This window comes from Vidua macroura, chromosome 7, assembly GCF_024509145.1.
Source record: "Vidua macroura isolate BioBank_ID:100142 chromosome 7, ASM2450914v1, whole genome shotgun sequence".
In the NCBI taxonomy this organism is placed as follows: Eukaryota; Metazoa; Chordata; class Aves; order Passeriformes; family Viduidae; genus Vidua; species Vidua macroura.
This window is the reverse complement of record NC_071577.1, coordinates 16,888,903-16,903,247: the sequence shown is the minus strand read 5'-3', so window position 1 is coordinate 16,903,247 and position 14,345 is coordinate 16,888,903. Positions and strand designations below refer to the sequence as shown.

Genomic DNA, 14,345 nt, shown 5'->3' with positions numbered 1-14,345 from the left:
AAGAGTATCCAGATGTGGTGCTCAAACTATTTGGCTGTTTCATTCATGGAACAATTTTGAAAGTATAGCCTTTAAAGTCACAATATTTCTAAGGCAGGTGTGATCAAGTGATACATAGTGTTTTGAGTTTGTTACAATACTGTATTGCACCTAAAGGCAATATAGTCGAAAACAGTGTTTTTAGTTTTCTTACAGAACTGAAAACCAACTTTTTGGGGGAGGTGTTTTTTGGTTTTTTTGGGTTTTTTTTCCTAAGTTGTCTCAGCTTCTGTTGAAAGCCTGATGACAAAACTCTGGAACTACATGTTTCTCATCCTTTTTAATATTTCTTGCCCATTCTCAGATCATGCACGAAAGTTTGGAGAAAGCCATGGGTCATGTCAGGCTGGAATGTCTAGTTTTTACATTAAGGTGTGTATTAAAAATACCAAAAGTCAGTCTGTTTATATACTTACTTTTATGTATAATATCTAAAAGTGACTATGTAAATGCAAACATCAACACTGTATTTTATTGTGGGTGGGAAAAATCACTTTTTTATTTATTTTTAATTTAATCTTTCTATGACTTGCATGAAAATTCCCAAGTAAGACTTTAATTTTTATTCCCAAGAATACTTTTACTTCTTACTAAATCCAAAGTTATTTTTCATCTGGAAAAAGGGCATGGATATAGCAGAGGATGAAATTTTATTATTCTCTTTAATCTGTTTGATGTAACATTTATATTGCTTACCTTTTTGCTTTACAGAGTAATATTCTATATTATTTAATCTCCTTTCCACCCTAAGATTGTAATTTCTAAAAAACTCTTTTGAGAAGAGAATATCCTAATTCTTGCTGTATTTTGTTGGGACAATTCAAAGCTTTTAATAATGGTATTTTTATGAAGTCTGGAGAATATTGTCTGTAATTTAGTGGTAAACCCCAGTGCTGAGCCAGATGCATTTCCAGTAGCATTTCATACAATTCACGGGAGATCTAAAGAAGAGCATTTTACTTGTTTTGCTTATTTTTGTGAATATTTCAATGTGAATAACATGGCTGTGTTTTACTTTTCTTTTAGGACTTAATTATAATGGGAGCCCCTGGATCATTCTATTGGACTGGTTCTGTTTTTGTGTACAATACAACTGCAAATACAATCCACTATTACACAGATGAGAAAAAAAACCTAGTGAGATCCGGCAGTTATCTAGGTATTTATAAAGTATTTAACACTTTACTAAAATATAAGCTAAATTGCTGGTCTTGGGGGGAGTGCACAGTGTTTTTCATTGTTTTCACTATTAACCCCAGAAGCAGCAGTTCTAAAGATGTGTTCTGATTATTCAATTATGGGGCTTCCTCTCTATTCTTTTTATGAGGAAACTTCTTGACAGTGGATTTCTATTCTTATCATCTCACCACTGACTTTTAACCATTTCTTGATTTAGAAGGTAGGGATCCTTCTGATTAGCAATGGTTTTCATTTCACTCAAGTCTGAAATGCTGCCAAGAGCTTTCATGGAAAAAGACAGTGGTTTTGCATATAGCAGAAATATGAAAAGATTTTTACAGTGAATGCTGCAAGCAAGCAATTCTTAATTGTATTGTCAATAAGGGGAAGTATGCTATGACCTTTAGAAACAAACTTTCCTCCAATGGTTATTTTTTTTTTTTTTATTCCAAACATATCTTAGTCTGGATATATGAGAAGGCAAACGTCATGTATGAATGTCTGTAACCAAGGCCATGAAGTTCTACTCATGTACCTATATTCAAGTAACTAGCTGAATTTACTGCTACAGTTTGGAAAGGTTTATGCCAAAAAAACAACAGCAGCTTCAGTGTTCTCACTACACTGAGAAAAGCTCATCTGTCCTTTCTGAACTCCTAAACAAGAATATTTTTGCTTGTGACCATTGGTTTTTGCATTTTCCCATTCAACGTTCCGGTTCACGTGGATAAACATTTCCTGTTTCTGATTCCGCTCCTCTGACAATAGGAAGTTGGCATATGTTATGAAATAGCTATTGTGAAACACAGTGAACAGAGACTTCAGAATTGAGTTCTGGGCCTGCAAAGGCCACAGTGACTCGGTGGGAAAGTCAAGCAGAAGAGAGACTGGCTGGTAGAAGGGGATCAGACACCAAGATCCCTAGGGTCAACCAGCAGAACTTCTAACCTTTCATGGGACAAAATAAGAGCTTCAGAGAATGGAAAGCTCCAGCTCTTCAATAGTAATCAGCAGAAAAAGTACTGCACCTGTCTAGGGGAAAAAAGTTCATTCCAGATTTCTGCTTCTACAAGTATAAGAATGAGAATTTCTGTAATGAATGAGTCAAATCATTGAGAGCCAGAAGCCATATCCAGGCAAATGGGTAAAAACCTTCATAAGGACTGTGTTGGGGAGAGGTTAGGGAAGGCCTTTCCACACATATGTGGTCTTTCTTAGTTGCCTTGGCCATCCAGGAGCTGAAATCAGCTGGAGTTGGCTTAACTCTAGTGATTTGGTGCATGTTGGCTCAGCAGAGCCATGTGTCTTCTAAACTTGCCCTTCTACAGGAAAGTGAAGAAGGGCACCATTAACTCATCTGTATGTCTTTACAGTAGTAGCTGTGATAAACCTGGAATTTTGCAATTTCATGCTACTTTAACCTCTGCTCCTTTCCCTCATAATGTGGTTGAAACCCCATAGTATGGTTGAAAAGATTTAAAAGTATCTTCCTTCTCTCCCTCAGCATCTGTCCCATCTTTGTAATTATTGAAGACAAAAATCTGTTCATGGTTAATTCTACTACCAAATTATTTTTTTAGAAGTCTGAGCTTGTTGCTCCCTTAAGTAATGAATAAAATTATCCCTACCAAGTGGTGGAAATATATTGTGACCAGAGTGTAATTCAAGCATGTGAGTAGACACCATTATCTGCTTACTCTCTTCTTCCAGTGGTAGGGAGCAAGATATTGGCATCTTTATTTATGTTTTTCATTAAACTTTTAAAGAATAATAATGAAGAAACTAGAGACTACAGGAAGTGCAGTAGTATTGTAGCATTTTCCGTAAGTTAGAAGAAACAAAGGTGTTCATGTACCAGACAACTGAAAGAAAGAAGGAAATTGGATATTTGTAATACATAACAGTAGGTAATATTTTCTTGACTATTTCAGAGTCTCTTGGAGAGTAATAACTGACTTCTATAAAAGGAATTTTCAAAGTTATTCAGTCTTTCAAATCAGCTGGCCCTGATGGAAAAAGTAACCGTAGTCACTTAAACTACCTTTAAGAAATCATAAAATAGAAGACAGTTCCTTTTAGAAATCTGAGGAGGGCAAGTAACATTTCAGAAAACGAAAAACTGTAGTGATGGTAAAAAGGAGAAAACTGTGGAGTTGGAAATAAAATTTCATTTCTCTATGCCTTTAAATTTAAAGGGTCAGTTATGTGATTTCCCCTTCCCCTGCCAAATATTTTAATAGCATTAAAGAAAAATGAGGATTTTATGTGATTACTAATTCTTAAGGACTTCTAAAAAAAAAAGTCAAGCATACACAAAAATTACAGTAAAGTTTACACTTTAGTAAAAATTAACTAGAAAGTAAATGTCAGAGGAGGTAAATTAAGGTTCATCCTTAATTTTTTGTTGAGTAAATAAAAACTAGGTGTTGACCTTCAAGTGATAAATTGCTCTGTTCATCTCTTTTAGCTTAAAATATGAAAAGAAAAAGGTGGCTTAGTGAGAACTTGAATTCTAGGTAGTTACCTTCACAGACAAAAGAGTCAAAGCTTGTTCTCATCTATCCAAGATGCTTTTTCTATTTTCTCTGCATGCTGTGAACATCGGCAGTCATTCAGCAAATGCAAGAGTAGTGGAATATGTTCTCTGTCTTCCCTGTTTCAAGTGAGCTGTAATGTATTCTGGAAGGATGACTTGTGCAGCTACAGGTTAAGGTTTAGCCTTTGTTTTGCAATTCTGTGTCTGGATGTCTGCATCAAAATTTGGTCCTGTTTATGATCTCTCTCCACATACAGAAATGCTTTGTGATGTAGATTTATTTACAAAAGCTGATGTAATGTTTTCTTGTTTCATAATGAGGCTTTTGCAACTCGTTCCTGACATTTTCATGTGTGTGTCCATGGTGCTCTGTGTATGTATGTGCACATAGAAGTAGCACTACATTTAATTTTTCTTCAATCCAGTTATAATAGTCGAAGAGTAACAATTGAATCAATTATTTCCACATTCCAGTGCATGTACTTGGATAATTTTCAGTTGTATTAATAGTATGGACTCACTGAACAATTGCAGAATATGCATTAATGGAAGGTGTTTGCAATTTATTTTACTGTCTTTTGAAGTATGGCAGATAATTGAGTTCTTGGGAAGAAATGAGTGTTTCTGACACTTTTTCCTGCCTGATGGAACTTACTGTCTGTAGTAAGTTTTTATTCTGTTTTCACTGCTAACTTGCATGAGGTCTGAATGTCAGACTCATGATAATTTATGGTGTTGACTGTTTTTATAATGCGTGCTCCCATTCTTTCTTTGTTACATAGCATTTCCAGTATTGAATAGTGCATTTCTGATTTGCAGGATATTCTGTTGGAGCTGGACATTTTCTGACACCATCCAGTACAGAAGTAATTGGAGGGGCTCCCCAACAGGAGCAGACTGGTAAAGTAAGGAATTGTCTAGAATACTGGCTTAAAGACTATAATCTCACAAAAACACATGATCTTCCAATTTAGATTAATATATTAAAGACAAGTATCAGATATGATTTCTCATGGGGGAAAAGTTGAATAAGGAATTAGGGTAGGCACTCTGGATAATATTGATGTGAACTATTATGTTCAAGAAAGGTACAAGTAGGTGCAGGAGATAGCTGTACTTTGTGATGTTGTGCATTGTTTTGCTGATTCTTTAGCACATGCTGTAGAGAAAGCACTGGGAAGTGTTTCAGATTAGTTTGCTGAACTCTGCTTGTATTTTCCTTTTAGGCATATATCTTTAGCAATGAGGCGCAACTAAATATTCTATTTGAACTAAGAGGTAAAAAGGTAAATCTATCATATTACTTTTCTGCACCTTATAACTCCTAGCACATCTTCATCAAAATTCAAAAATAATGATGATTTCTTGTCTGCACACAGCTTGGTTCTTACTTTGGAGCTGCAGTTTGTGCTGTGGACCTGAATTCAGATGGCTTCTCAGACTTACTAGTTGGTGCTCCAATGCAAAGTACCATCAGAGAAGAGGGAAGAGTTTATGTCTATATTAATTCAGGTTCTGTAAGTATTTTCTCTTAAAAACACACGGCAAAACAGCCATTCTGGTTTAACAGGCTAAGAGGAAGAGTTTTCCTCTCTTCTTATCCCATGTTTCCAGATATGGAAAAAGCAGCAGTAGAGCTGTGATGACTGCCCCAGCAGGAGTGCACAGCACACCCCCAAAGGCTGCGGAGTTGGCTGTAGCACAGTTACTCCCACCAGTGTTGGAACTGAAGAGACAGGGTTCATCTCCTAGGAGCCGTAGGTGGTGACAGTCTGCCACTGCAGCCCCTTTCCAAGCTCTTCTCCACTACTGTGCTTTCCACTGAACTGCCATCTGAAGAGCAACTTAGCAAGCCCTTCAGAAACGAACAAGGCATGAAAAATTTGCATGCAGTTACTGGTACCAGTCAGGAAAGAGACTGGTACTCCTCAGTTTTGCAAATGACGTGACTGGGCAGATTCATGTATTAGAATAGCTTCTTTTTATTCTTTCTAAGGTTCAGAAGTGAAAGGGTAATCACTTTACTATTCTTACACTAAATATCCTAAAATGTATTTGAAAATGCTTACTTGTACAAGAAGTTTGGTGGGGTTATATATTGGTATCCAAGGCAGTTTGAACATTTTGAGTGATATTCCATTAACGTACCACTGACTGTTTTCCTTCAGGAAGCAAAGATGGTAGAGCTGAACGTAGAGCTCAGTGGGAGTGACTCGTATGCAGCAAGGTTTGGAGAGTCCATAGCCAATCTAGGAGACATAGATAATGATGGCTTTGAAGGTAAGAATACAAAGAAAATCTGTTGGGTTTAATTCTCTCTGATCAGTGGAATGTCATGATAAACAGGAGGATTATGGAAGTCTGAGAATTCTTTTGGTTTTTATTTTCTGACTTCAAATACAGCTGCTTCACAGTCATTGACAGTCATTGACATTTAATACCAAGGGACTAGGTTCTGTCTAATAAAGAGCATGAGCATAAATGATAGCATAATCTGTAACTTTTGGTGCTGGACCTCAAATGGAATAATTAATCCTGTGTTAAATATCTGAGATGAAGTTTGGGGAACAATTTGGCAATTTTGTAACAATCATAAACAAAAAAAAATTGAGTCAAAATCTGCTTCTTTTTTACCAGTAAATACTAAATACATGGGGATTTTGAAAACAACCTTCATGTTGGGAGACTGCTGTGGTAATATTGAAATAAAAAGTGGATGTAATATGGAGAGTGGCAGTAGGAAAAAAAATGTAAGAAAAAGGCTGGAAGCAAAATATAAAGAGAAATTGGGTAATACAAAGCATTTTTCTGTAGTAATTAAAAAGCAGAGCAGAGCCAACTTCTTCAATGATCTAAACCATCAGTATCAGCCCTGTAAAGATAATGGTGTGTGTGTTGGTGTAGAATCTGACCTCAAGAACGTATGTGTAATTTTAATGGGCACAACTTGACTGTCCCATTTCATCTCACCAGTAGAGAGATGTATAATGAGCTTTATGTGGTTTACTCACCACAGTATGGATTGAGTCAATGTGAATTCAATCAAGAGAATTGCTCTGTAAAACCAAAGAGTCAAAGGCTTTGTGTTTCTTGTGATTTTGGTTCAGTGCAACATAAAGTATTTCTGATTTGCAGATAATTCAGTTTTTGCTTATTTGTAAATGCAAGTTCCCAGTTACTAATAGTGACTGTCTAGATGGTGTAAATAATCTCCCCATCCCTCCCTTCACTGTTTGGTTAACAGCCTCTGGCTATTTGGGAGTTTTTTGTAAGGGCTGTTGAGGGTGGATTGGTGAGTAGGTACATTAATTCAGTTTGTTAGGAGTTGCCACACCCCTCTGGGATTAGGTCATCTAGGCATGAAACATATCCCTTTGTACCAACCAGCTACTTTCATTTCCTTGTTAAATGCCTTTCCAAGCATATTATTAACTGTTATGGATGTTTCATAGAAAAATAAATGGTTCATTTTGGGCACTGTAACAAGAGTACTTGTGTTTCAGTGATTTAATACATGTGGGAAGAGCAGGAAAATCACCACGGTTTGACAAATATAAGGCTTGTTTCTTCCTAATTTTTTAAAGACCATGATAATTTTGCCTTCTTTCATGGTAACCTTTTAACCTCTTAAGAGTCAAAATTAGCATTGCTAGAAATAGACTTTGTCTTTAACAAAATGGCAGTGTTTGACTGTTGCTTTTCACACATAGTAATTAAGGTAGAATCAGATTACTGAGCTGGTCTGTATTGTTTCATTTGCTTTATATCTGTGTTCAACGCTGCCTTTGAATTCAGGCAAGTAAATCTGGTCTGGCATTGCATGCACCAAGATTTGCATTTCTTCAGCTGTTCAGTGGTCATATTTCCTAGTCAACGATCATTGCTGAATTGTTTTTCCACAGATGTGGCAATTGGAGCTCCGCACGAAGATAATCTAAAAGGGGCTATTTATATATACAATGGCAGGAAAGATGGAATAACACCATCATTTTCACAGGTATGCTTTTTCAGTACAAAATACCCAATCCAGAAAAACCCCAAGTTTAAATCTGAGAGGGTTTTCCCTTCATTTAACAGTCTGACCATCTGAAGTACATTAAAAGACTTCAGAAAATTTTTACGTGGTCTGTGATTTCCAGTCATAATATAACCTGTAAGAGAGAAAAAATTGTTTTGGGAGCTTTAAAATGGTTTATGGGATTTTAATTCAGCAGCAGGATTGTTCTGCTAACATTTTTCATTGGAAATTGTAACTCAGACATTAGCTTTGCAAGAATAATTTTCTCTTTTACATTTTTCTCCTCAGAGGATACAAGGACAAGAAGTCAGTAATTCTTTAAGCATGTTTGGACAATCCATATCAAGTGGCATTGATGTAGATGACAATGGCTATCAAGGTAAATTAAGCAATTTTGTTTATTTTTAATTTTTAAAGGAACAGAAATTCATAGGAAACAACCGTACTGTGCTGCTTGATACTTTTAACAGAAGCAGAATCTGTTATTGAGATGACATGTCACATCTCATATTTTGGGAAGAAAAAAGAAGAGGTAAAGCTGAGGCCAGGCAGTCAGTTTTCACGGTCATCTAACTATTATTTAAGAACTGAGAACAATGTAATAGTGAGATCATAGTGCACAAGGGGAAGAGAAATGTGATTTATATTTTTAAAGCAGATGTCTCATCTACAAATGTCACAATGAGCTGCTTTGGGCACTGGAAGCATGTTTGTTGTCCAGGCTAGTATGCTAATCTAAATATATTGCTGGCCTTCCCAGAGTCTGGATTTTTGACACAAGTCATGGGCTCCTTGACTCTCAATCTGAGTGAACAATACTTTAACCTCACTTAGGGCTCATGGCACTGAGCTAAGACCATTGTGGAGTTCTTGTGGCCATGACCAAGCAGTGCTAACTTGGTGCCAAGTATATATTAATTGCTTTATACATACCATCAAAGCATTTTGACATTTTGCAGATAAGTCTTAGGTCAGGTATGTCTGTCCTGCTCTTGGGGATTCAAAAGCACAAAGTTGCCATGTTGTGTGTTCTGGCTGCTCTGTCCAGGATATGTTATCCAGGTTAATTTGTAATGCTGGCCTAAAAGGTAGGTTACAAGTAGTCTGCTCACAGGTCAGCTGTTGCTTAATAATCTGGCAGTCACATTCTCAGGCCCTTATATCATTTAGTCATCTTACAATTCACTTTTGCTACCTCATTGGAGAGGTATATATACTGTCTGTATTTCTTCCCTTCTTGCATGAATAGATTTCATTTCATTTGGAATAAAGGAAATACTTTTCTCTGTCTCTGTCTATGTATAATTTCATACATATAATAGACATAAGCAAATCAGTTATCTATGTAAAAAACAGTATGTATGTGCATGTATAGCAATAGTGAATATCTGGATGAAGAAGTAGGCAAGTATCGCCCAATTAGCTGAGTTGTCCTTCAGTATCAACCACTTAAATACAGAACGGAAATCAAATCATCACATTATCAATATCTGGAAGTCCAACAAATTAGCATGCAGCATTTATGGACAGTGCACAAGTATTTGAGGAACTGCCTTTGAATACTAATATATTCTTTCTATTAAATAAAGGACAAATGGTGTCTTAGTAGTCACCAGAAGGTGAATATGCTATAAAATGTTTGTACCTGGGAAGTAATTCCTGTTGACAAATTATGCTTATTGATACATTCTTTTTGTACAGATGTAGCAGTTGGTGCGTTTTTCTCTGATTCTGCTGTGGTGCTCAGGTGAGATTGGCATGTTTCAGTACTTTTGAAGACTATCCAATTTAACTCTATTTTTTAGTGGAATTTATTAAAACTCAGCAGTTTAATTTAACCTCGTTATATTCTTGATATCTTCAGCTTCAGTCTAGAAGGCTTTACAAATTAAACATTTAAGTAAACATGTTGAAAAAATGAAAATATAATTTTGTAACTTTTTGACGTAAAAAAGCATGTGCATACAACTATTTGAAACTATCTGAAAAATGCAGATAACTTTAAAATTATAATTCTAAAACATAAAAATAGATTGTCAGGGATGGTTAGTTTTTGCAGATTCTGTAAGCTTTATCTGGACATTATTTGTGTTACTCTTTTCTATTCTTAGAACAAAACCAGTGATAATTGTTGAAGCCTCTTTAAAACATTCTAATTCAATAAATACAACTAATTTGGACTGCATGGAAAATGAGCAGCCTGCCACCTGTATGAATTTGAAGTTATGCTTTACCTATAGAGGACGAGAGGTACCTGGTTATATTGGTAAGCTACTGGAAAAATAATCCACTATATGTATTCATTTCAAATGCAGCTATTTACAGAATAATGCTACTGGTATTTAATGGACCATTAATCTGACTTCAGTATAAAATGAAAAGCTGAAAACATGGATATCTTTTTTGTATCATTATTACCCTATAACATCAAGCCATTACACTTCTGTTCAATTTGGAATTACAGCACATCCCTGCTAGAACTGCTGGAGTTACTTGGAGAGACAGCAGCATTAAAAGGGTGATATTTAGATGTCTTCTAACAGCAGTCTTCTCAGGCATGGACCAAACCACATGGGACTGCTGGAGGATGCTGCCTTCCACTTAGCAATAGAGAGAAAACATTCCTTCACAAACCAGCTCACGCAGCTGCTCATACCATTGTGGGGCATTTTGTGAAAGAGAGGGAGTTAATGAAAAATAAATCTTGTACTGTATTTTATATAATGCATATTTTGCTTTTTGCAAAAAACTGGTATTGCTAGAAGTGTTATCTATCAGAGGGAATATCATGGTGAATTAATTTAACATATCTTATTGTCTAAATTTGATTGTATTGCCTGAGTGCTTTTAACCTACTTGTCATGTACTATTTGTAAACTACAAACAGCCCTGCAAGTACATGGTATATAAAATTAAATAGCTCAACTCTTCTGTGTGAGAACAGACAATAACCTTGGGGAGCATGTTACAGAGAACACATGCAGTGATGAACTGTAAAGTTATAGGTCTTTTGATCTTTATCAAATCTTTTGAAACTCATATTCATTTTGAAAGATGAGCAGTCAGACTGGGTCACCCTTGCTGGACTTGTACATAAGACTTTTTAATTTAAAAAAAAGTACTAGTAGAAATTGTAGATAACCTAACCCTTGGCAAAAATTTAGAAATAATAGATCTGTAATGCTCTGAAACTTGCTCACAACTTGTTATCATAGCAATTCATGCTTACTTAAATAGAAAAAAACTGAAGTTAAACGGTATTTGACAGTGTTAATTGACTTAAGTGTTTGTTGTAAGTTACTGTCAGCCCTCTAGCTGAAGTGGGTTTTCTATAAATAGATTTTTGGTAGAAAATATAAATACAACCTGAAAAACTAGCCCTGATATAAATGCATGTATCAGGGAACAGCCATGAAGCAATCAATTTTCAGGGTACTGGAAGTTTTTCTTAGTATGGATTTATGTCAGTTTTTAAGCAGAGCATTTTAAAATGGATGTTACTGAATATACTTATGGAAATGACTCAGAAATTGTAATTTCTACCATAAATTCATTAAGATTGCAACACTTAAAGATTTTATAACCTTTATTTTCCCTGGGTTTTATTTTGTAGTGTTGCTTTATAATCTGAGTGTTGATGTGAACAGAAAAGAGGATACACAAGCAAGATTTTATTTTTCTTCCAATGGAACATATGACACAATCTCAGGAAAAGTAAAGATTTACAGCAATATTACTGCCTGCAAAGATCATCCAGCATTTATGAGGGTAATGTAGTTTTCAGTATGTATTGTTTTGTAAATCCTTTGTTCTCCTTTGAAAAGTAGACCTGCTACAAAAGAACCTGTTCTGTTTACAATTGAATCACATAATTTTGGAAGTAAAATCTTTGTATTCAGAACTAATATATTTTAATTCTGATGCTTTCTCAGCTTTCTCTGAGGAAGTCAGTAGGTCTGCCATCTCTTATATTGGTGAGATGTATAATAATAATAGCCACAGTGATTAAGTTGGACCTTGAGCATTCTTGAAACTTCTGCATAATTTTTATGGATGACAGATCATATATAAATTGAGATTGGTTTGGAGCAACCATGAAGATATAACATTCATATTCTGCTGAACATTTCTGATGGAACTTTCTTATGTACTCCTTAATGCAAAGTCTTAAAACGTGTAACTTCTATGTTTTGTCATCTGTAACTATTTCAAAGAACAGTGTATGGTCTTGGTCCTGTTTTTATTGTGAGTACATAAGGTAGACTCAGCTAAAAAGGAAAGAACCCATTCCTGATTCATAGGAAGTGAAATGAAGACGATTGCTGGAAAAGTCTGTAGTTCAAGGTTTATAGTGTGATGTGCTTTGTGAATTTGCTGCAAGGAGCCAAAGGCTAGCAGGGTGTGAAGAAGAGCATTGCTTGGGCTTGCTTGCTTTTTTCCCTTCAAGGAATGCAGCACTCACCCATAATCTGAAGGTGGAAATGGGGTAGGAAAAGCACTCATTAGAGTTCCATTAATGAGTTCAGAGCTGAACAATATTAAGAATGTGCACTGTGCTGAAGAAGGGATCTCTGTGCTTACAAATGTGAAGCCTGTGCGGATATGTCTTTCTCCTGGACCAGATTAGTATGAATGTGGTCACATTCTCCCTCTGTGATGGTGCAGAGACAATTTTGCTGTAGCTAAATCTGCTGACAGAAGTGCTTCAGAGGAGAAGCCACTGAGGCAGAAGTTGTGCCAGGGCAATGGGCACAGCAGGAGGCTGTTGGAGACCTGCAGGGTGTCGGCCAGGGAGCCTGTACCAACACCAGGAATAGATGGCACCAGCTGCTGGGTTGGCTGCTGGTTTCTGCAGAAGTAGAGTTTGATCCAACAGCCACCATCCTTTGAAACTGAGCATGGTACTGACCCAGAAGTAAGTTAGTAGGAATCTATCAGTAAGATCTTAACTACAAAAGTATTCTCAAAGTGGTGTTGCCCTGGAGGAATGGAATGTCGTATTCATGTGTGACAATCCCTCTGAAAGATGAATGTCTTGAAAGTGGAATAAAACCTGTAATCAGGACAAGGGTATATTATTTTTAAGGCCATTCAATTAACAAGAAAAAATTAATCACTTTTATTCTATCAAACATCTTAGAAGCTTGTCGTCCAAAACAAAAATTTTGTAAAAACTTGGAAGTCCTAAACCACAACAAACAATATAAATCAGTGGACACAAAGGAACCACATTTTATTAAACTCACAAAAAATAGACTTCTCTCCTGTTAGAGCTTATCTAGGAAGGAAGAGACGGAGTATTTAGATGTAAGGGGAAATAAGGGCAATAAAATAATGGACTAGTTTGCCTAGTGTTTTCTTTGAAATCCTCAAGGCAGCAATTCTGTGACCTTTTGAAACAAATATCTATCAAGGTGACTGATGCAGTCGGTCCTGCACAAAGGCTGGAAAATAAATTTTATTTTCTACAGCTACAAAAAAATCCTGCAGGGAAATATTCTTCAATGTATTTTTCTTCTTCCTTGGTTTCCCTTACTTTTTGTGTGTGACATGATTAGAAGCCAATTCTTCATCATAAAGCTTCAGGGTAGAAAGGAAAGCTTATGTTACCTACTGGAAAATTTCCCAGATGCATCTCAACTGATAGTTGCACCTAAGTGAGTGTTGCTTACAGGAGCAATGGCAAATTGCCACTTACTTTCTAATAATTTTGTAAACTAACGGAGATGTGATTGACAGCTGACCTTGTACAGATTGCTGTACCAGCATTAGCAGATATTTGTGTAGGAGGAAGGAATTGATTTGCCTCATCACTTCCTATAGTCCATCATTAGGGTTATTTTTCCTCCATCAAATTAAATTTTCTTTTCAATTCTTAATTAGTAGTATTATAAGCATCTCCTTCCACCCACTGAGGTTTTTGTACTTGTATGAAGTTCCTGAAGTTAAGTGTGAATGTCTGTCAAGTACAGTCTTTGCAAGAGACAATATAAATTTTATATTTTGAGTAAAGGCTAATTAATAGCTAATTAGTATAATGGAAGTTATATAAAGCAGATGCAGAGAAGACCTTGTGGAAAATTATTACAAATTAGATAATATGTGATTTGGCCAACAAAAGCTTGCAGATAAGAATTAAAATAGTGGCCATGTGGAAGGACAATCAGCATCTGTCTATCCCTTATACTTAAGGAGTAATTTAATCAGGTTTGTTACTGTTGATGCTTCAAGCTGTTTAGTTTTCACAAGAAGGTAGTTTGGGCTATGATCTGAACATTCCTACGCAGATAAGGTTTCATGTACAAAATAGTCATTTATTGAGGAGTTCAATCTTTTTAATGCAGAATGGGAAATAAAGGGACAGAAAAATAAAATGCAGTCACGACTTGATTTAGTTGTACTGTGGGAGAACTCCTTTTGATTTCATATGTAACTACCCATTGGGTTTGTCTGGCCTCATCCCACTGGTTAACTTTCTTCATTTTAGCCAACTTTGCCTATTTTTCTACTTGGGCAGTGCAGCCTTTCCTAGGTGTGTGAGGCAGGATTATGGACAGATGTAAGCTCACTATT

The 14,345-nt window shown here is 36.0% G+C and overlaps 1 protein-coding gene across 1 annotated transcript in view; it reads left to right on the top strand.

The window, feature by feature from the left end:
- The window catches only part of ITGA4 (integrin subunit alpha 4), a 35,061-nt gene that overhangs the window by 7,534 nt on the left and 13,182 nt on the right, over positions 1 to 14,345 (top strand). Inside the window, exons 5-15 of the mRNA XM_053982474.1 lie at positions 344 to 411; positions 1,066 to 1,198; positions 4,574 to 4,659; positions 4,981 to 5,040; positions 5,134 to 5,271; positions 5,923 to 6,034; positions 7,657 to 7,751; positions 8,061 to 8,151; positions 9,474 to 9,519; positions 9,884 to 10,038; positions 11,386 to 11,540. Coding sequence (XP_053838449.1) covers positions 344 to 411; positions 1,066 to 1,198; positions 4,574 to 4,659; positions 4,981 to 5,040; positions 5,134 to 5,271; positions 5,923 to 6,034; positions 7,657 to 7,751; positions 8,061 to 8,151; positions 9,474 to 9,519; positions 9,884 to 10,038; positions 11,386 to 11,540 — 1,139 coding nt within the window. The remainder of the gene's footprint in view (positions 1 to 343; positions 412 to 1,065; positions 1,199 to 4,573; positions 4,660 to 4,980; positions 5,041 to 5,133; positions 5,272 to 5,922; positions 6,035 to 7,656; positions 7,752 to 8,060; positions 8,152 to 9,473; positions 9,520 to 9,883; positions 10,039 to 11,385; positions 11,541 to 14,345) is intronic.